Source organism: Mugil cephalus, chromosome 2 (genome assembly GCF_022458985.1).
Source record: "Mugil cephalus isolate CIBA_MC_2020 chromosome 2, CIBA_Mcephalus_1.1, whole genome shotgun sequence".
NCBI classification, from domain to species: domain Eukaryota; kingdom Metazoa; phylum Chordata; class Actinopteri; order Mugiliformes; family Mugilidae; genus Mugil; species Mugil cephalus.
The window spans coordinates 5,732,620-5,758,595 of NC_061771.1; the positions used below are offsets into that span (position 1 = coordinate 5,732,620).

The 25,976-nt window shown below is 43.5% G+C and overlaps 2 protein-coding genes across 2 annotated transcripts; both read right to left on the reverse strand.

Annotated features, from left to right (window-relative positions):
• Window positions 1-59: 59 nt before the first annotated feature.
• On the reverse strand, window positions 60-15,360 carry LOC125004188 (sarcalumenin-like). Its single transcript, XM_047578618.1, has 8 exons — window positions 15,224-15,360; window positions 7,575-8,390; window positions 6,111-6,212; window positions 5,322-5,417; window positions 4,242-4,358; window positions 3,915-4,148; window positions 2,957-3,306; window positions 60-1,649 (listed from the first exon to the last, which is right to left on the reverse strand). Exons 1-8 carry the CDS (start codon window positions 15,306-15,308, stop codon window positions 1,149-1,151), a joined length of 2,301 nt encoding a protein of 766 aa, XP_047434574.1. The 5' UTR covers window positions 15,309-15,360; the 3' UTR covers window positions 60-1,148.
• Window positions 15,361-16,706: 1,346 nt separating this feature from the next.
• LOC125004491 (transcription factor AP-4-like) lies at window positions 16,707-25,785 on the reverse strand. Its single transcript, XM_047579117.1, has 7 exons — window positions 25,319-25,785; window positions 22,491-22,656; window positions 22,285-22,383; window positions 21,002-21,172; window positions 19,767-19,913; window positions 19,461-19,625; window positions 16,707-19,345 (listed from the first exon to the last, which is right to left on the reverse strand). The coding sequence occupies exons 1-7, from the start codon at window positions 25,405-25,407 to the stop codon at window positions 19,190-19,192; spliced, it is 993 nt and encodes a 330-aa protein (XP_047435073.1). The 5' UTR covers window positions 25,408-25,785; the 3' UTR covers window positions 16,707-19,189.
• Window positions 25,786-25,976: the final 191 nt, after the last annotated feature.

Here is a 25,976-nt window from a genome sequence, read left to right on the forward strand (position 1 = left end):
GTTTCAGTGGAACAGATTCCATCTGTAATGTCTTAGAGGGCCCCACAAAGAAAACAGGCTTGATTTTTGTTATTGTTTACTCCAAAGAAATCACACAAAACAGTGACAATGAAAAACAGACCTAGAAGAATGAGGAAAAGATGAGATTTTAAAGTCAAATGCCCGTGTGCTATGAAGCTGTGCTGAGGTCAATCTAGGGACAGTTCGGAGGGCTGAAAAGGCCACACTTGCAGTGAAGCTGACATTAAAAGAAAACTACGAGAACAAATTACATTCACTCAGTACAACTCCAATGCACAAGAAATGCTAAAATACAAATACTTTTTATAATGAACAACAGTACAATACAAATTATAGTACAGTATACAGTTGCACAGTTAAATATAGAAACTAGAACCTATAAAAACAGGAGAGCACCTTTCTCTGTGTTCTGTCGTACTAAAATCAACCTACTCTGCTTACAGAGCGTTACCCTGGCGGTCTGAGTAGAGGCGGCACAGCACATTTGTGAATCTTCAGACTTTGCACACCCAAGACATAACGGAGGCAGCACTGATGCTCTGAAGAGGAGTACCGCCGCTGCCAGTGTCTTTCTCCGTTGAAAAAGAAAACTGAATAAATAATATACAAACTTGAAAAAGGGTCTCGTTCTTAGGCTTTACTCACAGGAGAAGTTGGACATGACGTCTCGTTTTATGTGGAGGCATTTTTCCAAATCAGACATTCAGCACTTTTAGCAGACAGCAGTGGCTTCGGATGGGAAGCTGACTACACCCCTTTTTATCTACACTATAAATTAAACTGTCAAAGAGCTCGCGTAGAAGGTTTTATTTGCTTGTTTTGGTTGCTGTCACATGGGATAATGTGTACCAGAGAGTTGTAATTACTGAACAGTCTGATAAAAGTATCTGATAACCACTTTGGAACATTTTCTGTCTGTTTGTTTTTTTTATGCACTGTAAAGCACTTTGTCTGCTTGGTGCTGAAGATCTTGACAGGTTTTCTATTCTCTCACGCTCTCTTCCTGCTGAGCTTCCCAATAGCCAGCTCTGAAAATCACATCAGCGGTGTTTATTTCAGGAAACCCTCTGGCTGCTGCCACCGTCTGCCTCCTCTGTTTACCCCTCCTGCACCCCACCTCCTCCATCTCACTGCCTCCTCCAGCGGTTCTTGGGTTTCTCCTCACACCCGGCACCCTCGCAGGTACCGGGCAGAGGGGGCGGGGGTGCCGGCGCGGCCTTCGCAGGGGCGGGTGTGTCTCCTATCTTGCTCACTTTGCTGAGCAGAGCCGGGAGCTCGTGTGAGATGGCTTTCTCTATCTTCTCCAGCAGACAGCCGCCGCTCCAGCTGCAGTGGGAGGAGAGCTGCTTGAAGCTGGAGACCGGGTTCACCCCGAAGAAGTCCTGGTAGGCTACCTTGTCGGGCAGGTCGAATTTGCTGACATTGGTCTTGGCCAGAATGGACTTGAAGATGTAGTACTTGTCGGGGTCGTTCACAATGTCTTGGAACACCTCATGGGGGTCGCTGAACCAGCCCAGCTTGTCGTAGTAGGTCTGGAGGTATCGGTCCACCAGCAGGGCGTGGATGCGCACACGGATGCCGTGCTGGCGGATGAAAGCGATCTTATTCTCAATCTGATTCTCGATCACCTGCGAGGGTACAGACAGAGACATGAAATTGGGCAGAGAAAGAGACATGAGGTAAAATCTCTCTCTGCATAAATTATGCTTGGCATACATACAGGCAGCTCCAGTGTCAGCGTTTCATCAACCCTACCTCTACCCTCTTCTCCGGGCTGTTTTCTGCATAGCTAAGCTTGATGTTTTCTTATAGGGAGGTTATAGTCATTATGTATTCTAATCTACACTCACCACCCACATTATTAGATACATCTTGCTAGTAATAGTAAAAGGTTGGACTCCCTTATGACTTCAGAACTGCCTTAATTCTTCGTGTCATACTTTCAACAAGGTGTTGGAAACATTCCTCAGAGGTTTTGGTCCATACTGACATGATAGCATCACACAGTTGCTGCACATTTGTCGACCGCACATCTATGATGCCAATCTCCTGTTCCACCACATCCCAAAAGTGATGGTCTATTTTACTGAGATCTGGTGACTGTGGAGGCCATTGGAGTACAGTGAACTCATTGTCGTGTTCAAGAAACCAGTCTGAAATGATCTGAGCTTTGTGACATGGTGCATTATCCTGCTGGAAGTAGCCGTCAGAAGATGGTACACTGTGGTCATAAAGGGATGGACATGGTCAGCAACAATACTCAGGTAGGCTGTGGCATTTAAACCATGCTCAGTTTGTACTAAGGGGCCCAAAGTGTGCCACTTTGCGCAGCTGAAATCAAGACTCGTCAGACCAGGAAACGTTTTTCCAATCTTCTGTTGTCCAGTTTTGGTGAGCCTGTGTGAACTGTAGTCTCAGTTTCCTGTTCTTAGCTGACAGGAGTGGCATCCGGTTTGGTCTTCTGCTGCTGTAGCCCATCTTCTTCAAGGTTGGACGTGTTGTGCGTTCAGAGATGGTATTCTGCATTCCTCGGTTGAAATGAGTCGTCATTTGAGTTACTGTTGCCTTTCTATCATCTCCAGCCAGTCTGCCCATTCTCCTCTGACCTCTCACATCAACAAAGCATTTTCATCCACACAACTGCCTCTCACTGGATATTTTCACTTTTTTGGACCATTCTCTGTAAACCCTAGAGATGGTTGTGCGTTAAAATCCCAGTAGAGCAACAGTCACTTAAATCCCCTTTCTTCCCCATTGTGATGCTCAGTTTGAACATCAGCAAGTTGTCTTGATCACCTCTACATGCCTAAATGCACTGAACTGCAGCCATGACTGTCCGATTAGCTATTTGTGCAAGCAATTGAACAGGCATAACAAACACCTAATAAAGTGGCAAGTGAGCGTGTAGTTGCAATGTTAGTCATAAGAGTTGTACCTGGTTGAGGTCCTCCAGCAGAGAGATCTCCTCCTTCATGAAGAGCTCCCGACTGGTGTCTGCAGCGTAGTCCTGAGGCCAGAAGGAGCTGACGTAGACACGGGGCGGCTCCGTAACGTTAATCAGCGGAGCCATGCTCCAAAACAGAGCTCCATAGACCCTCATCAGGTTCTGCGTGGAGAGGCTGTCAGCCTTGTTGAGGATGAGGCGGATCTGGGACTCGCGGCCCTTCATCTGCTTGAAGAGCATCTCCAGCTCACCTCCCACGTCCAGCTTGGTGGGGTCGAACACCAGGAAGATCAGATCAGCCCGGTCAATGAACCACTGGCACACCTCGTTGTATGGGTAACCTGAGGAAGAAGAGGACTGTTTGAAATGTCCCAGTACAGCACGATGGAAACAAGATACAACAGCTCACTTGTGATAAGCTCTCTCATTAGTTCAAGAGGAGGATGTGGTCAGAATCTTGGGATCTTTTTTTTTTCTTTATGAAATAGCGTTTGGCTTTTCCATAATCTTTACATTATATGTGTATTTATCAATCTGCATTCTTGTTTTCCGTACAAAGCTTAGTAGTGTAGAGAGGTAGAGAGTAGTAGAGAGGCAGAGCTTTCAAACTGAGCACAGCTGCATAACTGTCTACATAAGAGTGTAAAGGTCAACTTGAACACTCTACTGTATATTCTATATATAATAATCCATGACAATTGGACAACAAACTGAACAAAGTCAAAAACAATGGGAATTGAACTTGTTTTCTGATTGATCCGTTCTAGGAGTGACATTTTACCTCCTGGATGAATTCAGCTGAAGGAGCCAACTAGTGGTGAAACATCTTCAAGAAAACTCAAACAACTCCCTTTATTTAGATTTGTTTCAGATAAACTATGACCTGGATGAACCTTCAAGTACATAAAGTGTGCTTTTATATGGAATATTAGTTGTTACTAATTGTCACCTCTCTCCTGCTGCTTGCGGTTTTCAATGATGCCCGGCGTGTCAACGAAGGTGACCCTCTCCAGCAGCTTGTGGGGCATCTCAATGCCCACCAGTCGCTCCAGGAAGCCCTGGCCGAACTTCTCCAGGGGCGAGAAGGACCGCGAGCTGTCTGCCGCCATGACGATTCCCTCTATGCTCCGGAACTTCTCGCCGTGCATTATGACGGTGTACTCCGATGTGGTGGGTTCAGCACCTGGTGGTGGAAGGGCAATGTGGGAATGATTTAGTGGCACAGATTTGGGTGCTGTCACCTTTACGCTAACAGTCGGGTTTTATTTGTGCAAACCTGTGTAGAGTTCCTGGGAGGTGCCATGAAGACCAAGCAGGTAGTTGATCATAGAGGACTTGCCGACACTCCAGGGTCCCAGAAACAAGACCATGGGCTTGGAGGTGACCTCACCATCTGAACATTTGTGCATCAGAGACAGACACAGAACAAGAAAAATTAAAAATCAGAATAGGATAAAGGAGTGCTGCTGTGTTATTAAACCTCTCTGGGAGGCTATGCTTAGCTGACATGGTACTTTATTACAATTCATTACATTTGATGTGTCAATACAGCTAAATGTGAGTATATAGTAGTGTACAGTGCACAGTTTTTAGCTTTAGTTGTTTACTGTAGTTATCTAAATCCAATAATGAAATCAGAATATTGAGGACATTTGCAAGTTCTCCAGTAGTTCCATGCAATATCCTGACCACCACGTACTGTACTTCCATTCATCCCCACAAGGTGTCCCAGAGTCACACGGCCCACTGTTGAGTCTACATCCCACTCCTCAACATAAATATTACTTCCTGCCCTCAAGTGCTATGGAACAAAGTTGCAGGGTGCCTGGCCCGCACAATGTTCCCTTTAAATTTCAGCAGACAGAGTCCTTATTGTGCCTCTCCCTGTGCCTGGTTTGAATAATGTCAGGTCCTGGCACAATATTCATTCTTAATTATGACTTTATTTGGACTTCACGGTTTCTGTGCAGCTCCATTTGATTTGAACCATGTGCTTGAACAGTGTGTTGACCTGGCAGAGATCGCTGGTGAGTGGGTACGGTGCGTCGCTCATGAGTTACGATGAGTTTTGCCAGAGGCACAGTTACGCTTTTACACATGACAGTTAACTTTCGGAAAAGAAATCTGTGGAAGTTAAGCAGTTAAGCCGATTAGTTTTGGGGCTGCTGAGTCTGCTGGATTATTTGCATATTTTTTTGGTTTTATTTGGCTTGTTGACAGAGTTGTGGAGTCAACAGAATGATATACGTCAATCGCAAGGACGCATTGGAAATTTGTTATTTACACTTTAGTAGCATGTGAACTGCCGCTGTTGTGTCTGTGAGTCTGTAAACCCTCTGGAGGCTCAGGAAGTTACCTGTGACTTCATGCTGCCTGAGCTCGTTATACTTAAAGGCTTGTTCCATTGGCTTGATGGACTTGTGGTAGATGTTCAGCAGTGTCTTCATGGCACCTAGTGAAAGAAAAGCAGAGAAGCTGTGCTGTAATAGGTGGGATGTAGTGATGAGAAGGCCTCCTGTCCAAGAGTATAACTCATGCTCTTGCTACCATAACTGATGGCAACAATTGCTGATGCCTTTCATGATGACTGAAGTTTTTTGAATGGAGATAAGTTGATGTGATTAAGAAACTGGCCACGCTACAGCTCCGCGACCTCTCTGAAACGAACCAACGCGATTCAACAGAACAGAGAGGCTTTCATGGCTGTGGACGGAGTCACACATCTGCGCTGATTAATCACCTGCCTCCAGACGTGTCTGCACACACACACACACGCACGCATTCATACAGTACACACACACGTACACGTGAAGGCCTCGGGACAGAGACATCATGAAGCAATTTGCAGAATAGTTTAAGCAGGAAAGTCCCAAAAATAGTTTCAAACTTCCTTTCATTTGCATGCAAACACATCTGTTTTTCCTTCCCGGCTGACAAAGTAGCTGTAAACATTCTCCTGCATTTTGATTTCAGTGCATGACTTCAGGCTTTTTTTTGCACAGCAACAATATGAAAGAGATTTGAAACGGTGCTTTTTTGAGGACGTGCTTTTACTCTGTTGGAGGGTGTAGCTGGGAGGGTGAAGCTGATATGTACCATTCATATTTTCTCATGTCAATAATTTGGGGGTATATTTGTTCCTTACTTGAGTACTCTTCGGTGGCCTCAGCAGCTGCCAACCGCAGCGTGTCCTCAATGTGGGAGCGGTCCCTCAGTGCCCGGCCGACTGGTTCGCCTGTTGTGTGCTCTGATTGGAGGAAAAGTCTGTCAGTCAGCTGTTAAGATCAAAAGCATGAAGTCACCCATGACTATAGAAGGTAACTAATGCTTGACAAATGTCTCGAAAGCAGTCTTGCTTTTTCACATTATGTGATCCAATAAAACTTCTGAATGCATAAAGCTCTGCTGACACAGTTAAAAAAACCACCAGGCTCCACCAGGCTCCACCAGGTACATGGTTTCCTGAGCTGTGAGTGATCAGGCCATCTGGGCTGAGTACAGGTTCAACTGTTATATCATGCTGTTGTCTGGCTATCGGTATATGCCTTTCCAATGCTATTTCAGTCAGTTTATTTCGGTACCAGAGGTTGTAGCTAATTTGTCTTTAGCAGCACACAGTGTCATATTCTGGCAAAAGAAAGAGAATGAAGGAGAGGAAGATAGATTTTTGCCGTAATTTCATGACACATCTCGGTTAAACAGACATCAGTAAAAAAGGAATATTCGTAAATACAATTGTTCTCATAAGGAATACTGGATAAACTGGTCAGGCATAACATTATGACCACCTTCTTAATATTGTGTAAGTCTCTCTTGTGCTTCCAAAACAGTTGTGACTAATCAGCGAATTGGCATGGTCCTTCTGAGGGTGTCCTGTGGTGTCTGGTAACAGAATGATGTTTGTGGTGGCCTTTGGGTCCTATGGGTTGAGGAGCGAGCCTCTGTGGATCATCCCACAGATACTTGATCATTTGAGGCCAGGTCAACACCTTGTGCTGTTCTTCATGTTTTTTTTTAGTTGTCCCTAAACAGTTTTTGCATGTGTGTCTGTGTCAGGCTGCATCCTGCTGGGGGTGTCTGCTGCCATCAAGGAGGGTCATTGCTATGGGGTGGGGGTGTCTGGTCTGGTCTAGGTGGGCGGTGAAAGTCTAGGTAATATCCACATGAATGTCAGATCCAAAGGTTCCCCAGTAGAACAGATGATCAATGTTATTTACTTCTCCTGTTAGTTACTTCTCCGGATTGTGGAGGGATACGTATTAGCATGTTATCTGTTCTTTGCAAGAATATGTAAAAGCAAATATTACCAACAAAAATGGTCTAAAAATACAGCAAAAATTACAAAGGACAGCACTCACAATAATCTAAAGAATAAATGAATGAAGTGGTGATAAGTGGGGACAGAAGACATTGTGCTGTCATCTTTCATAGCAGGGGCAAAGAACCAGACACAAGATGGCTGATTGCTGTTACAGTCATTGGCTTATGTTGACACTAAAATGTTTGAAGTCACCCTCTTTCTCTGGCCGTTGATGACAAAAAATAAACTTGAAACCTTCTATATAAGTAACACATAATAACAGGACACGTAATAGCGATAATTCTGCACCTTTGGCTTGAGACTGTGCAGGCTCCTCTGCAGTCACCTCCTCCACTCTCACTTCCTCCCCATCAGCAGGTGTCTTTTCAGCCACAGGAGCCGTCTCCACTGTTGTTTCCACAGCTACATCCTCCACAGCTACATCCTCCACAGCTACTTCCTCCACAGATACTTCCTCCACAGATACTTCCTCCACAGATACTTCCTCCACAACGGGTTCTGGCACAACCTCTGCTGGTGCTGGTTTTGGTTCTTCTGCCACTTCTGGTTCTGTTTCTTCAACTTCCAGGTCTGTTTCATGAAGCTTGGCAGGTTCTTCCTCTGGTTGTGCTACAGCGATTTCAGCTTCCTCTTCATCTGTTTCCTCTGGCACAGTTTCTCCCATTTTATCCTCCTCAGGCTCAGCTGACATCTCAACCTCTTCAGGTAATGCAGCCTCCTCAGCTACTCCCTCCTCCTCATCCTCCTCCACACTTTGATCCTCCACTGTCTCCTCCTCAGGCTCTTCTTCAGATGTCAGTTCTTCTTCTTTTTCCTCTTCCCCTTCTTCCCCTTCACTTGCTACCTCTTCGGCAGAAGAATCATCCTCAGGCACACGTGCTTCTTCCTCCTCTTCCTGCTCTGAGGAATTGGTGCTCGGCTCCTCTTTGGCATCTAAAGCGGGTTTGCAGGGCGGGCACATGGCCCTCTCCGGTGCTGGGGTGTCGTTGGAGGAGCTTTGGCTGCTGGGTTCTCCTGTTGTGTCACATCCGCAGGAGAAAAGATCTCCCTCTGGCTGCTGGAGCTGCAGACGCATGAGAGGTTCCTCATCATGGACAGAAGGGTCTACCAGGAGATTTAAGACAATGAAAGAAGACAGATTATGATAATACAGCCTTACTGAAGTTACTGAAACACATTTTACATAAAAAAAAAACAAAACATGCAGGTTCTGTTTTGCATCATGGGTAATATGATCTTGATACAAACCTGTAAAACTGATTTCTGATTGGACTTATAATTATACGTTTTTATTAAAAATAAGGAAGAATAAAAGCAATATTCTGCAGTGGCCATATACTCACAGTGCTAAGGCACATGACTATGCTGATGGGTTTGCATTTAAATGCAGCCTATCCCAAACTTTAAAACAGAGGTTATGTTAATGTTAATTCATCTGGACATCTGAAAGACAGTCACCTCTGTGACCAGTGCTCGGTCACTGTGAAGGTGCAGGGTGGATCACATGTTAAACACCTCCCAGATTTCAGAGTCAGATTTCACCTCCTTGAATGGTGATACTAAGGAATGGACTATTTAGGGCCGTCAAACAGCAGATGGTTGTTTAGGGAATCTAAAAGAAGACAGCTGAGTGGACAGCTTGGAAAAGGAAAATGTTTTTATGTCACAGTGTAGTTTTATTAACACGAATAAACAGTGACTGACCGCTTGGTTCCTTTATTGTTTCAAATATTGAGCAGCTTCAAAAAAGTTCATTGTAGAAATTTTTAGGCTTATATGCACTCTGCATGTGAGCACTCCTTTATCCCAGAATTTTTATTTTTTTATTTTTACTATAATACGGGGAGATGCAACAGTTTTTTGTGATCTAGTGTTACGTTTAAAGGCCTGATTTTGCTTCAACAATGAAGCCAAAGATGCTTTTCTTGGTTCTTGCAGGTCGACTGAGAGACATTTTTACGAGTAGCTCACACAAAGTCCAGAGCAAATTCTGATAAAACAGACATCAGCGCTGCCTTGCATCATCACAGTTGCCATGGCTTCTAAATACTCTATGCCTATAAACAGGGGACTCCCTCTCTGTTACACCACATGCATGCACAGATGCGGTGTACAAAGTGCACAAGGCAGTGACCTCTGTTTAATTATAACTGCTTGTGAGTTGGAACCATAGACTGTATATAAATATGGACAACATCTAACCGTTTCCTTACACTGGCCAAACCGGCACTGTTTTCTGAGGGATACACGCAGCGTAATCTTGCGATTTTACCTCCGCCGGTTAAATGTTGGATTATACACTGTACTTACTTGTCACATCCTGTTCCTATAGCCTCAAATAACTAAAATTAAGCGTATCCAAAAAAAGTGACACTTGAACATGCAATAACAGTGTATTAACTACTCAAAATGACAGAATACATCCTTGAAAAAAAAAAAGATGTGTACTTTAGCATTTTCGTTCCCATTTACTAACATGGAGGAGGTGGAACATATGACCTATACTGCAGCCATCCACCAGGGTGCGCTCCATTTGGTTTAGCTGTTCTGCCGTCCATCTTCATACAGTCTGTGGACCAGGGTGGCAGACAGTGTGATGTGGTGTGAGTGTTAAATGTATGAGTACAGTTTATGTTACAAGATGGGGTCAGTGTGGTGGATGAAGGCTAATATCTGTAGGCGTCTGTCACTGCCTTTAGATACACCATAATCATTACTCAGAGCTTGTCTTCAGCTCACAATTTCTTCTTGCCTTGAGGCGTGAATTTTCGTGACTTGCATAACCACTTGATTACAACAAACCAGAATAATAATGAATGATATTTAGTAAGAAGTTCAACCAGTCTTTAAGCTTTACAAGTGCTTCGCACACACCACGGCCTTTTCAGTTATTCTGTCTATTTAGACCTCTAGTCAGATTGAGGCTCTGTGACTAAAAAAGGAAAACTATTGTTGAGCCTGAGATATCTTAACAAGAAAAGCATAGATGCAACTAATGAACAGCTGAATTCCAATCAGATGAAATAATCCAAGGGTACACGCTGGCCCATTTGTGAGAACCGAGCTTAACAAAAATGGTTTCACATGTGCTGAACTGAAGACCAAAGGTCTGCTTTGAAAAAACTCCAATAGAATTAAAGACTGTAATATGAGAATAATACCATCAGCTGGAGATGCAGCACATGACTCATTCATGATGTGTGTTATTGAGACTTGTCCCAGACTTCTGAATCAGTGACCACATCTCCGATTAGTTCAGCAAATTGAAACCAGATGGCTCTTCAATCAACCTATCGGGCTGGTATTGCTTCAGGTGATGAAGTGAGAAGCACGGTTCTCAGCTGCTGTCTGTTTTAAATGTGGATGTGAACGTTCCAGTGTAAAGCCTAGAAGCAGATCCACCAAACCAAGATCAGCGCATTTGTACTTTAGCTCGCGCTGACTTAACGCTCACCTAACCCTCCTAAATTATGCTAGCAGGACTCCATGTACTCTCCTGTCCCTACGCTGTTATCCATGACACTTTGTTTCCCCTATTTTAAGGCCTTGAATTACACATCAAACTATTTTGTTCTGATGATGCCGCTTGTCACCTCCTGAATCTAGAAGCTTTATTAGCTTATCACCTCCAGAGGGGGGTTGTCAGCATCAGCAGCCAGAGAACCTCCTAAAGCTTCCTGAAGGGAACATCCTAAAGCATAGGCCTTCAATAGGGGGTCCGTGACCCCTAGGGGGAGGCACAGCAGAGGGGTCGTAAAATCTTTGGTTGACTATAAATTTTATATATGCATGTGTGTATATATATATACATATATCTCATCTTCCATACCGCTTAATCCTCACTAGGGTTGCAGAGTTGCTGGAGCCTATCCCAGCTGTCCACACACACACACACACACACACACACATTTTAGTAAAGGGATGAGTGATAGTAATGATAGTTAAATGCAAAATGATAAAAATAATGTATATTTGAAAATAGCACTAGGCACTAGAACACATACAGTAGGTAGAGGCTCCCTACTTAATCTCTCATCATCACTCTCATCATCAGTTTGGGGGTCCTTGGCCTGAAAAACCTTGAAAAACCCTCCTCCTAAACTATGAACATGTTTTAATCTACAGTGATTTTTACTGCATTGCTGGGTTGGTGAGATTTTGTAGTACGCTTTTTAACAGCGACAACGACAGTGACTTGGCCATCACCAACTGAACCATCAACATAAACTTATAGGTAACAGAGTCTGAGCCTCCAATCACAATCACGAGAGATAAAAACTAAGTACTAAGTTTTGGTGACATTTATTGAACTTGATTTGCTCTTTTAGTTGTTGCTTGGCCTTCACGGAGACACTGAGTGGAAGTGAGGACTACTACAGTTACATATTCACTGTGTTCTCCCTCGCTGTCCCTGGCAGTGGTTGATGCATTCCTGTCTGGCCATCTGCCGTTCATTGAGGCCTACGAGTTGTAAAAACGGGTCTTGGCCAGACTTAAATGTACCAAAGGTGTCAGTAATTGAGTGAATCAAAGGAGAGGGACGTTCATTAAGGCAGAGGACGGTGCTCGGACAGTATTCTGAATTTTAAAAATCGGTCTTAATAGGTATCACATAAACTGACGCCACTGCAGACACACAAGTTGAACTGACTTGTCCCTGTACTGAGCACAGATAGCTATGAATATCATTTTCTGTTGCCCTAGGTTCCAGCAGTGGCCAAATTAAATTAAAGTTAACATAATTAGGAAGAGGATGACAATGTGCCAGTGGGGGAGGAGAATATGAGAGACGGAGTCAATGTGAAAATAATGCAGTGGCCTTTCTGAGAATATTCTGTCGAGATTAACTTAATAAAGAGGAAAACCAAAGGAGCTCGGCTCAGTTTTAATCATAATGGTTATGGGGATGGTTTTATGGACTTGGTTGTTGGTAGGGACTCAAATAGCTCAACAACTATTGCATGCCATGAGATTCTGTACAGGCTTTTCACTAACGGGATGAATTGCAAAAAGCATCATTAGGTTCTCGTGTAGCGCCATCAACAGGACCCCAGAAAAAGAAGCTCCCCTTCATGTGGTGCTAATTAGAAAGCTGATGCTAATATGGTCACTGTTGGCATATCAGAAAGCTGGCGGTCATATTAAAGTGCAGCCTCAGAGGTCTTGGCTGTAGTTTTAGCATCTTGTTACCTGCCATGTAAATGTTTTATCCATGGATCCACTTTCAAGTCAAACCAGACAGGATGGTCTCTACTTTCTCCACGCATTCACCGGAGCGTCGAGCTACTGCGATAATTTAACTTGAATAACTTCAGAAAGGTTTGTTATTTTTGGGGCTGGAATATATCACATAAAATGTGTCAAATTACATACACGGCTAGTAAACAAACAAGAGTACAAACTTACAAAGTAAAACTTAATTTTAGTTTGTACTTTCATACGGTGCAGATTCCAGTAGATTTGTTCAGAGCTGTTTGGCTAGCCACCAAATGTATGTTCAATATTCATTGTTTGTCTCGCTCTGATCTCCTCCGACTCCCAAGAGAAACATTTGGACCTAGCTGAAAAAACTTTGTGAGAAAACAGCTGTCTGTGACAGCTGGAAATGATGTTGATGAGAGCAATGATCCAGATCCAGAGCAGTAAATTTGCAGGCAATAAAACCAACACACTGAAGCGCCCTGTGGAGTAGCTGAGTTGTGTGAATAATTCTCTGTACGTTTGTCATTATGACTGATTCCTTTCGCATTTCTCAGTGAGTAGTAATTGAATCCATCGATCAGTGCAGCTTTAGATTATCCTGTTTGGTAATAATTGTAAAGTTGGTTTAAAGTCATTCTTGCAAAAACAAAACACAGTGCTAATCTTTCGACACTTTTCTAAACACTAACAAGTGTAATACATTATTGGTAGACAAGCATGTCTCATCAGTCAGTGTGTTAGTCTGCTATGTTTGGTCATTAACATTTTGCAGGCAGGATCCCAGTATAGTACAACCCCGGAGAAAACAGCACACCATTCAAAATGATTTGGGCCCTGTGCAGATATTTTGTCTGTGTGTCGTTAATGTGGCTCTGTGGCAGTCCCTCATTCCCAAACCACCTCTGCTGCTGCACCGAAGGGGACAGAGTGGGACAGGTGCCTGGGTGCCGGGTAGTACATCTTTGAGACAGAAATAGTCCCACAATGAGTCAGAGGGTGAAAAGAAGGAGGGATAATTCCACTCCTATTTTCAGGAAGCGTGACGCTCTTCTCGTGAGGCTCGCCTGCAACTCTGCGGCGCTATTGCTTTCAGTGGCTGCAACAGTGTCCAGCTGGATGTGACTCAGAATCTTTTCCGAGAACAAGAACAATAAATGCATGGGCGGCAGGACTGATGACATGAGCCCCACAGTAAAACATGGTGTTAATACGCTTAAATACATACTAAATATACAATATACCTAACGCACAGAGTTATTGCATTTCTGGTTAGTTTATAAAAAAGAAAACACCTATCTACTACCACCTACGCTAATTTACTTAATTAATAGTTATGTGAGCTTTCTGTTCCCATCTCTGCCACTGCTTCAATACATTTAAATCCAATTAGATATTTAATAGCACTCAATTATCTAGTTATGCCACTTTAAACAGCCCAACAGTTGGTCTACTGTAGTGTGGTCCTACATGCCTTCCGAGCCCTCTCATGCCTGTTATAGACAGGACATCCCCTGGACATGGACCATGCTGACTGGAATGACAGATTAGCAGCTCTGCAGACGGAGCAGAGAGGGAGCGATGAAGCTTTATTGAGACATTAAAGGCAGCGCTGAAGATATGGAGTCTATTTGAACTCATGTCTTCGTGATTGTCTTGTAATTAGGAGCAGGTGTATGTCTCTGCGTGCGACTGTGAACACGACGCGCGCACATTCCTGAGAGCTTTAACGAGACGTGTGTCAGTCCATGACACTGGTGAGCACAGTATCTGGTGACGACTTTGTTTGACTGATGCCTGACACCTGGCTACAGCAGCTTGGAGGGGCAAAAATGAGCCAGGGCAAGGACAGACAAGGGTACTCTCTGCCTCGGCTTTAATCTGGAACGACACGTCAATTACCCTCGAAAAGGGCAACACGCGGCGCAATAAATATGATGCACACGTCTCCATTTAATGTGCCACGGCAGAGATTTCTGATTTATTAAGAAAAGAAAACCGACTTGTCTTTTGAGGTGCATCTGCAAAGTATCAAGTGGGCGCGAAATGCCAAAATCCTCATTTGAGTCTCGCCTCGAGTGTCGGCGGCGCTGTGAAAAGACAAACTGAAGGAAGGACCCGGGGGGAGCATAAATAATTTCAGCTGGTTTTGGCTGCAGCAGAGAAAGTGGCTCTTTGTAGCGGATCCAAGTCACTTTGTCGGCGCTGTCGCCGTGTGTCTCTCCGGGGCAGAGAGAATAAGCAGCAGGCGGGACAGTTTCCATCAGCTGAGTCTCACACCTTGGCTCTGACATTCCCACTTGTATAACTGCAGATCACCGTGGACACATATGTTACTCTAAATCTTTTCTGCCCAGTCAGCTGAATTTACAAGTCTGTCAAATACACAACTCCTGCTATGACAGGCAATTCACTACACCGCACATTTGAAAGACCTTGACTAAATATGATTTCACCTTCATACTGGCATAAATCATTGTATCAGGTAATACAATGGAGCTGGTATTCGTTCAAGTAAAAATCAAGTCTTTTGAACTTCACCTACGAAATAACTCACTAGCGCCAAGACATCCATAGCTCTGATTTGTTCAAAGACATGGGCCAAGTACTCACACAGCCATCTGACTGTAGTTGAACATTATTTCCAGTTCACACACCACACCTGCCTGAACACCAGCTGACAAAAAAAAAACAACAACACGGCACATCTTCAATAAACCCATCACCCCTCACCATACCTGCAGCACAAAGTGCCAGAAGAGACAGAAAGCAGCACACAGACACCAGAGACTTCATTTTGGCTGCCAGGGGCCTTCCGCTCATCTCCCCCGGCTATATATACTGCTCCGGTTGAAGGTCAGAGGGCAATGCCGGTGGAGGCGGGACGCAGCTGCTGCACCCTTATCAGCCATTGTGTGTCTGCTGCCCGGTCCAATCAGGAATACTAAAAGAAGAGGGAAGAAAGGAGAGCCTGGCTGACCATGTTGGACTCTGGTAGAGTAGAAGTTGTTGTTTCAGGACTCAGCGTGATATAGATTTTGATTAACCTTTCAAGGACTGTATTTAAAGATGGACATAGCCACTGGGTCTGCAAAGTGAAGGAAGAAAACACGGAAGAACAACTATTATGTACCACCAACAGGTGTGGCTACATCATAGTTCAGTCTGTGGAACCTACTTGGAATGGGACTGTAAGTCAGAACATCGTAGATGCTCAGTGCCTCCAGGATGAAGCTTGAAGATCGTAAACGTTTCTTTTAATGTGACCATGAGGCATTTGTGTTGTTGTGTGTGTTTTTTTTCTTCTGTAGAATGTTGCAACATCTGTGTTTGTATAAATGACACATTCAGGTCCCCCTGAACATCTCACATCATCATGATTTTGTGATCCCACAACTTGACAATTCACATTAACCTCAGCAGAACATGGCATATAACATAAGCTGGTGATCAAGATAAACATTATAGCTGCAAAAAGAAAAAAGAAAAAATCAAAAGCTTCACCATTTTGAGCATGAATACAGTCTTAGAGACTGGGAAAATGTATGGGAATTCAGGTCCACACCACCAGACTATGTAGAGTCGTCAGACTCTTGAACTCCCTGGAACTGGACCGAACGTAGACAAATAGACACACTCACTCACAACCACAATAATATCATAATCTACACTCACAATCTGTCAGTGCTTCGCACATATCTTTGCAACTTTTGCATATATCATGCTACTAATCAGTCAAATGTTTACCACCACCCTAACTCATACTCTGTTATATCTCTTTATAAGTACATTGGGTCCGAAGGGTTTATTCAGTTCCTGGAGGAACGTCCTCTCATCTGCTGCACTTTGACTGGAATGGGTTTTCAGACAAACCCTCTAATCACTCTTGCCATTCTTTGCAGCACTCAGATCAACATTCAGGCCATAGAATTTTATTTTCTGTAAAGTGCACATACCTCACACAGTGGAAGATGACTAGTAAGTGTATTACTACAAAGGAATTAAATGGAGACGTCTTTAAGTGGAGTAAGCTCTGGACGAGTTGCTCGTTGTCACCACCTGGTGGATAGAACGTGTCACACGTATAATTAAACTCAACCAAACAAGGAGTGTATTAAAAAAGTACAAATTTTATTTTTTTTTTCATCTTTACAAAGGCCTGTTTACCCAAGTTTTTTTTATAAACAAAATATAACAGATTCTCATCGACCTGGACTGATGAAAAAAAAAAAAAGAAAATCACACAAAATATAAAAAAAATGCTTGTCACTGAAAAATGGAAAGCAGGGCAAGAAAGACAAATGAAAGACAGAAGAGCAGAAGATCATAGAAACAGGTTGAATTGCATTACAGCGAAGAGCTTACGAAAAATAAATGGCAAAAAAAAGTATGTTCCTCGTAGTTGATTCAGGCAGTACAGAACAGCAAGTGCTTCATATCAAATATCTCCACCAAAAGACAGCAGTGCTGCAACACAATATACAGAAACATCTGGGGCTGAAGTGTTGCGGTGACCAACAACAGACTGCAGCTGAAACTCCAGCTGTGGCCTGACATCGGTCTGCACAACACTGAAAACCCATTAACAAATCTTCACATAACATAATATGAAAAGTCCCCCCCAATGTTTGGCATAAAAACACTAGTCTAACTAAAACTGATGCAGGCGAGCAAATAGTGTCCACACATCTCACACAAGACAGTGTCAGTGAACGCATCAGTCATGTGTTCATGAAAAGAAAAGAAAAGAAAAAAAAAAACAAAACAAAATGGCATAACAAAAGCCTGCTTTAGACGAGAGAAAACAGCCATTTAGTTATATGCATTCAGTTGGCAACCGAACATACAAGAGATCAAAAGACAGATACAAATCCAAATAAAAGGAATGTTTACAGCATCAAGTCAGCGTATCGAATCGAGTGTGACAGGAGAGGCTCGGAGCAGGGGTTTCCAGTCTAAGTCCCGGCAGAAATATAAGCAACGTAACATGAGGTGGACAGACTTGGTGCATTTCAGAGACACGGAGACAGAGAGGTGGAGGGATTACATGAGAGCTTCTGCAGCACATTATGATGCGTTGAAAACACCGACGTCGCATTATGTGTTTAGTTCTCCAACTAAAGCTGCCAATCTTTCAGATCCTCTTCCTAAAGATTTTGAAAACGGTGTTCACGTGCTTATTTATGCACGTGTGTCCAAACGCCACGACACTCCCTCCCCATTCTTCGCTCCTCTCTGAGCAATTCCAAAAGTAGAAATTACATTTGTGAGAAAAAGAAAAATCAGGCACACGTAGGAAACGTGATCAGCTGTGAAGTTACATGAAGGGTTTTGGCCTCAGCTCACTGCTCAACAGCAGAGCACCAGGTTGACAAAGAGCACCTTGCAAGTAGAGTCTACATTCTTTGATACGAGTATGTCAAGTTTCATACATATACTGTAGGTGTAATGGACACACCTACCAACGGTGCATAGAGAACTTCACCTCATGTATAAATGACACCAACAAATGAACTGAAGATGGAATTGCATAAATACCAAAAAACGCTAGTGCATAGTCACCGAAATCAACAAACCAAGACCAGAAGATAGACTTAAGTCTTTGGAGGAAAACCGGAAGCCTTCATTCCACATTAACATGTGAATCATCCAAATCTGTTTCAGGTTTTCGCATCAGCCAAATTCATTTTCACATGCAGTGACTTAAGTCTGACTCACTCAAATATTTGAGAATAATCATGAGCTGGTTTCACGCAACGAACCAACATTTGGTTCTTGAAAAAAAATGATCATCTACTCTCATGAGTAGATGATAAATGATGATAGTTGGCTCAAAACTGGAATCAGACTTCAGTGAAAGTCATCTCCGCGGTTCCCTCTAAAAACCTGACCAACGTCCAATTTGTTAATCTCAATAAAACAAAAATGTTTACCTTCAGCATTCAGTAACCCTGACACACAAAACAAATGCAAACAAAACTTTTAAAATGGAAATTGTTCAACAGCTTATTTTTAAGGGCTTATTTAGACATCAGAAACATTCTTTCAAGTAAATCATTTCATTTAACGTGGATCCTCAAATTAAACTCTGCAATTAAGTGAATATTTCCCAAATTCTGAAATTTAGAAATGACTTCAGGTGTAGTTTAAGTTTGGGTCACGGCCAGTGGCACTAAAATACAAAAAAAAAAAAAAAAATACAAGGGGAAGAATCTGCAACTCTGCAGAATCAAGAGCTGCTTGCTTATTGTGTCGTTACATTCATCTCTCCACTAGACCGACTCCATTCTTTTGTAGCACAAGTAATACTGTCAGTGTGCCAGTGAAGATGGGAAACTTTGATACTGCACACATTAAAACACACATGAAGGGCGGAGCGATGCTGATAGCTTTTTTTTTTTTTTTTTAGTTTTTTTTTTTCATGAGAAGACCCTTAAGTTTTCAAGTAGCCACAGACCGGCTCTGACATTGAAAAACAGCCTCAAGAAATCCCACAGGGCCTCCTCCGCATGCTGACCATCCTATGTTTTCAATATTCAGAGATTTTACAGTACACGACCGACACAGAGCTTAACCACTGGATTTAGGAGTTTGGATAATGCCAAAGACAGAATTTTTTTTTGTAAAAAGTAGTCAAGCTCCTGGAGGGAATCTTACAGTGAGAAGGTATTTTAAGTGTTTTGTGTGTGAGTTCATGGGGTGCATCAGTTCATCGAGCAGTCCTCTCCCTCTGTGTCCGTGTCTGTGTCTGAGCAGGCGGTGTCCATGGTGACGTGGGCGGGGCTAACGATGACCGCTCGCCTCTGCTCCTCCTCTGCGCTGGCTCTCCTCTCCTGAGTGCGTTCAATGTGTTGAATGGCCTGAGAGGAAATGACAGAAACGGTTATGCTTTTGTGACTCGACTAACAAATGGTAACGTCGCACCATCAGTACTTATGAGTGGTCTCTCTGGACAGAAGTAAAACAAGCTCTAACCTGCACAATGGTGTCCAGGTTCTGTCTGGATGTGGACACAGTGCTGGTGTGGACAGACGGGCTCATGGTCACCACAGTGACATGATGGGGCTGGGTTAGTGTTGGAGCTGGGACAATGACGGTGGGGTGGTGGGTTGGGGCAGGGGGAGTGGGTGGAGCCAACACCTAGAGGAAAGACAAAGTATTAATGAGAGAACAATGACAGCGCTGCAAAGCTGCACAGAACTTACAGGTCACTTCAGGGGTTATTTGTACAAAACTGGGAATAAAATAAAGCACAGGCGAACATCTTTTTAGTTTGTGTACCTGTGGACTGTGTGTTTGCCTGTCAGCGGCGTGGATCTGCTGTAGCCTTAGCAGCGTCTGGCTCTGGATAAGTGCCTGCTCCTCCTCCACCTGCTGGGTGATCACCTTCAAACGCTCTGGGTGCAGCTGGGTGTCCAGAGAGCGCACCTACAAACACAACACTCATGTTAAATAATACGAATGACACACTGCTATCGTACAGCACCAGTGTGTTTCATTAAAAGGCCAGAAACACCGCAAAAAACTGCCAGGCTCACTTTTATCCTTTCCTTGAAAATAGCTGACCCCTGTACACCCCTGATGTTTACTTTGCAATCTAACTACGTGTTTGTGTTTGCCTTCACCACCTGTTCAATTGCTTTTGTCTGAACCTGCTGTTCAGGTAGATCCAGGGTGTGTTCATCAAGAAGTGCCTGTTGTTTTGGTACAGCTGTCTGCACCACATGTTAACCGTCTCCCACGTCTGATAGATGACTCACAATACAATAAGTCAAAATGGTAAAAGCTGCTCTGGGTATTCTGATCATCAAACACCTGAACACGAAACAATGTTCACCTTACAGTGGTGGACAAACTCTGGTCCTGTTCAGACCTGGTATTAACACCTGTTTTGATTGATCCAATTGCAAGGGACCAGCTTAAAGTGCACACACTCAAATGCATCCTCAATCTGTCTTGAGAGGTTGTTTTATTAGTAAGATCACGATGCACCCTGACCACATTGTTGGGCCCTTTGACTGATATATTGTGCGCGAGTTAAAGTCTTTCTTCATTTATTCATTTAAAAAAACAACAAAAAAAAAACAAAGAGCCTCTATTGGCCTGAATGTGATCATGTTGATGTATGTAAAGCAGACATGTGGAGTTAAGTTGCATGTGTTCTCAATAATGACTGGGGTCTTTATTTCCTTTTTTTACTAGAATTTTTTCTAGTCCTTTCTACTCCTAAAAACAGTGGAGCTGTGTGACAACAGTGTGAATAAAACTTTCAGGGTTCAAGGTATAATCTGAGCTTGGGTGGAAATAAATAAATAAGACCATATGTGCTTTCAGTGTATGAGTTAAAACGTTTGTCCCAAAATCTGTATAACGTACAAACCAGAAATCTATTCTACACACAGTATAATACTAAACCCCAGCTGATGTTGGGATACTTGTGATCCAGTCACTTGGGATGCACATTATCACCAAGTCCGAACAGGACTGTGGACTCCGACCTCCCGCCTTCACCTCACCTGCTCCTCCAGCTGCATACGAGCCGAACGCTCCTTGTCCAGTTGCTGCCGAAGCTCCAACATCTCTCTCCTCAGCTCTTCAACTTTCTCCTCCTCCAGTGTGTCTGGAGAACCGATCCCTTCATCCTTCTCCTCTGCTCGCCTCCTTTTAGGTGAGGAGCCGCTAAACTCCTGTAATACCACAAAACAAGGCAAAGCTTAATATAAAACAGTACAAACACTCCATATAAAAACTCACAAACCTCCCCTGTCCATATAAAACAACATGACACTAGACTGAACAAAGGACCAGGGAGGCGAGGTAGAAAAAAAACTCCAGGTGAACTAACAGCAGGATTAACACAGCATGACTAAATAAAGCTGCTGTATATGAATGATGCCAAACGTGAAAGTAGAGTTTGGATGTAATGATAAATACACAGATAATTAATGTCCTTATGGTAGAGTTGACACACTCAGCCTCATCAAAAAGCCGTATCACAGCATCTCACACAACACCAGGTGCTGTTGAACAGCAGACATTCAACTGGGCTTCACTTTTAATAGCCAACAGCCTTCCCCACTGACCTTGGATTATATAAGATGGTAAATTCAAAAGGCTTTTGCTGCAGGTAAATGTTTTTTTTAACACTGATGTACAGTGAATGCTTGTTAAAAGCCCAAAATGACAAGGATTTATTAACTTATGCAAAGTTTGGCTGAGTAGGACAGAAAAACTGGCCTAAATAAGTATAAACCTGCAATATTAATCAACCTGTCTCTTTACCAGGGAGATTTGGACCATCAGAATTATCCAACCGCTAGATGGATAATTGGCGCCAGCTTTTCAGCTGATTCAGCATGTTTTATAGTTGATGGATCTAAGCAGTCGGAGAGATCGCTGAGATCATGATCACCGACTGATGCGTATGATTCAGAAGAGGCCAACACAATATGAAGATTTGCAGCTCTTCCTAGTGTCCCTCCTTGTATAATATATAACTGATATGACTGCTGACCACTGGCTGTAGCTATTGTGGGTTGTTCAAGTGCAACTTTTTGGTCCCAACTGGCATTCACTGAAGGTAATTTGGTGGGTCTGTATCTTTGTGGAAAAAAAAAAAAACTGAGAAACTTCTGGGAAACCAACAATCCAAGAAGGGAGTCCTTATCGTTGAAGTCTCCTCTTGTTAAGTGAATGAAACACATTAAACACACCTCTGTGTATCTTGCCTCATACTCACACAGTTAAACCGGGCAAAGTAAACATGACAGGCTCACTATAAATTGATTTGAACTCATACCTGGATAAAGCGCTTGAGCTGGTTGTTCTGTGCCAGGAGCTGTGTCTTCTCCTGCTCCAAGGTGAAGATGTAGTCTGCTGTCTGCTGCAAGATGGCCGCCTAACAGGGATGAAAGCGAAAAGGGTGAATTCAGGAACAGTGCTGGGGTGGATAATGAAATTTCATTTGATCTGTATTTGTCTACTAAGCATGCACGCTTGCAGCACCTTGCTGAGCTTCTCTCCATCTGTGTGCGGCAGGAGTGTTTTGAGTGACTGGAATCCTGCATTGATGCTCTGCATACGCCGGCGCTCGTTGCTGTTGGCGATTTCACGGCGGATTCGTCTCTCCTGGTCCTGGGCTGTCTCCGGGCTGAGGGGGATGTTGGCCAGGCTGAAGGACAAAAACCAACGAAGGGAGATGATCATTACCGTCTCCATGAAGTCACTTGATCCAATGAGAAAGATAAAACTGACTTTTGCTGCAGATTCTGGTTCAAAGAGAGGTATTTTATACACAGGGTTTATTTTAACAGGTTATCATTGTTATAGAAAAACAGCTACAAGAGAGATTGGACAAAACTGGAACTGCAGTATATGAAGGAATACGTTTGAAAAACGCAATTTAAAAAGAAAAACTTGAAATGGCTGCAATTTGAAGATGACGCTTGAAGGCCACGACCTAGAACTTAACAGGGTGTCAGCCCCGACCTCTTTACATTCCTCACTCTACCAGGATGGAGGTTGTCAAGTTTGGATGAACTCAGTGCCCCCTCTAGCACCTTCACCCCATGAGGCTGGATGGCAAAACCTTGTCACTGTCGTATTTACTCAGTGGGAGAAATATGTGAACCATTAAGGTTGAAGATGACCACACAACATGCCTGAAGAACCAGATCTTGAGAGATGAAAGGTCGGCACAAAACACAGCTAGTTCCCTCTAAACAGTTCGTTTCTACTAAAGACGAGTGTGTGCAGCCGCTCTACTGCGTTTTCGATCGTTCCAAAGCGATCAGACGGTTGAATCACCAACTTTCTGACAGCGTTTAAGCACAAACTGAGCTTGTTATGGAGGGGGGTTTGGTGCAGGACTGTTACATGGTGGACTAGTGCACTGTTAGTTCACTAGTCCACCCAAGAATAGTTTTAGGATTAAACTGTTCAACCATAATTTAAAATAAGGTCATCATCAACTAACCAAAGCTTATTACATATAACTTTATACTGGATGTAATAGAATGTTTGATATTATATTTATATTCCTAGAAGTAAGGGTTTTGTTCAGCGTCAACATAAACAACATGCTGAAACAACAAAGAACTGTCCAGCCCATTTTTAAGGGTGCTCCCCTAAAGATAAGAATTTAAAAAATGTTTTTGTTTTTTTGTTTATGATAAGTTGACAAAAATATCAGCACAATAATAGAAAGTATGTGGTTTAAACATATGATGAGATAAATAACTCAAGAGTAAACAGGAAATTAACTTGTTATTGCGGGAAACCAGAGAAAATAATATGTATGAATGCATGACCACTTAGGCCGTCCATAGTAATATGTTCAAAAGACAACTAAAAAAGAAGGATAGAATGATGTGGTCTCTTAGGCAGGGTTGCCCACCTGTACTGACCTTCATATCTTTAAGTTTGTTATTCTCCTACTGCAAAACTGAAACTGCAGTATGCAGCTCTGAAGCAATACGTTATTTAAATAGTATAGAATAGTCTTGATTGTCATTGTACACGTACAATGAAATCAAGGTGACCTGAGGTCCCCCTAAGTGCCGTAGAAGTACAGGAATAGACGAAATAAAAAGACAAAGGAAACAAAAAATACCAAACTAACATGTCTTGACGATCCCATTCACAAATAGTAAGAGTCAATGTTATTACACGTCACGGGGATTTATTGCACATTGTTGTGAGAATTATTTATATTGTTATTTCTTTATTGTTGTGTTGTTCACTGTGAAGATGGCTCTTGCAAAGAAGCCATTCCTCCATCTCTTGGTACTGGCCTTCAATTTCATTTCTTAATTTTTTTTTAACCAAATGATAGCTTTGCGACACAGTAGCCTTACATTAAAGCCCCCCCTAAAGCTCTAAGCCTAGAGGCGCCCCTGTCCCATGCAGAAACGCGTCGAGATGTGCAGCTCAGAAATGAGACCAGCTGTTGTCAGCTGCAAGGCGCTGCCGACCTCCAACATGGCCGCCGGGGGGCGCGTTAGCAGCAGTGAAATGGGACTCCGCGAGCAGCAGGCCCCCTGGCACCACGAGAACAATGCTTTCAACCACCAGCACTGAGCTAGCATGTTGTTGGATACCGAGTGTGGTTCATACAGCCGCCCTACCAACCACAAGACGCGCTAGACGACGTATTTCCCTTATACAACCGACTACAAATGAGCTAAAAGACACACGTCCACATTCAAAGCAGACACAAAACGAGTGCGCAGTGACGCTAACCAGCTAGCCAAGCTAAGCTAATTTTAGCACACGACACAGCGATGGCTGCTCCGCGGAGCACAATTTAAATGCACACATACTGTGACCGTAACGCAGTCTTTCTGTCCAAAACGCACCACACGCACGAGGCAATCGCATTTACAAGCGATTCCGCGGCAGCAAAAATTGTTGTATGAAAGTATGCCGTTGCAAACGTGTGATTTTGTGTGTGGTGGCGGCGAACACGTTAACTACCACGTGGTTGGTGTTCATCCGGACGCGAATGTATCGACTAACATGTTTCTGAACCAAACTGCCACAAACGTGCCCTTCGCGCTATGACAAAGAATCGGCACGACGCGTGGGGCGACTCGAGCGGACAGAGCTCGTGTGCGTTCGCCACATTTCAGCAACAAACTGGCGCAGCAGGCAGCTAATTCCCACAACCACGCTCCTGTTGCCAAGACATGGCAGCGAGGCTAGCAGCTAGCACGCTACACGAAGTCAGACTGCATCACGCACACACACACACACCACGCTACGGCCACATGAAGGATTATTTGTGGGCGCCGTTTCTTATCGACAACACAAAATAGACGGCTCACGGTACACACCTGCAAAGACCCCCGATAACATCCTTCTCCGTCTTCTTAAACTGCTGTAAGGACGGTATCTTCTCTGTCGGCATCATGAAATATTCCATGCTTTCAAAGCCACCTTCTGTAGTCCGTATTTTCTGTTTTCGTTTCCCTCCACCGCTTCTCCTCGTTAAAAGAGAATAAGGCTTGTTTAGACTCAGACTTCTGGTCGTACTCCTCACTGGCGCATGTCTAAAATACCACTTCAAAAGCGGGTTAGCCTGAAGAAGAGCGCTGGAAAAATAAAAAGTAAATTCAAGCTGTGTTGCTTTCCACAGCTGATGGGGTTCCCTCCAGTGTGTGTGTGGCTTCTTGCCTCCGCCTACTACGAGTGTGTGTGTGCAGCTGATCTGTGTGAGGCGGGAAACAGCTGGTTGGAATCAGAGCTCGTTTTCCGGAAAGCAGAACAAACAACAGACCAGCCAGAGTCACCGTGTGTCTGCCGCCTGCCACTGGACAACACACAGATAACTACACTAGCTATCATACACAGCGATCAACGACATGAAGGGATCGGCAAGGATAAACGATAAGTAATTAATAGATAAGGAATCGCTGAAATACTATTACAGGAAGCTAAAATGTGGCACCAAAAGCACAGTTCAGCTGAACCTACAGCTGTTTGTGTCATGTT

Excerpts from the sequence above, each read along its gene's own strand:
- LOC125004491 (XM_047579117.1), bottom strand. The coding sequence starts at position 25,407 with ATGGAATATTTCATGATGCCGACAGAGAAGATACCGTCCTTACAGCAG. Across the intron at positions 19,914-21,001 it reads GTATGCAGCTGGAGGAGCAG|GTGCGCTCTCTGGACACCCA; the intron begins GTGAGGTGAAGG and ends TTGTGTTTGTAG. Across the intron at positions 19,626-19,766 it reads GGCAAACACACAGTCCACAG|GTGTTGGCTCCACCCACTCC; the intron begins GTACACAAACTA and ends TCTTTCCTCTAG.
- LOC125004188 (XM_047578618.1), bottom strand. The coding sequence starts at position 15,308 with ATGAGCGGAAGGCCCCTGGCAGCCAAAATGAAGTCTCTGGTGTCTGTG. Across the intron at positions 5,418-6,110 it reads GGCCACCGAAGAGTACTCAA|GTGCCATGAAGACACTGCTG; the intron begins GTAAGGAACAAA and ends TTCTTTCACTAG. Across the intron at positions 4,149-4,241 it reads CTCCCAGGAACTCTACACAG|GTGCTGAACCCACCACATCG; the intron begins GTTTGCACAAAT and ends TTCCACCACCAG.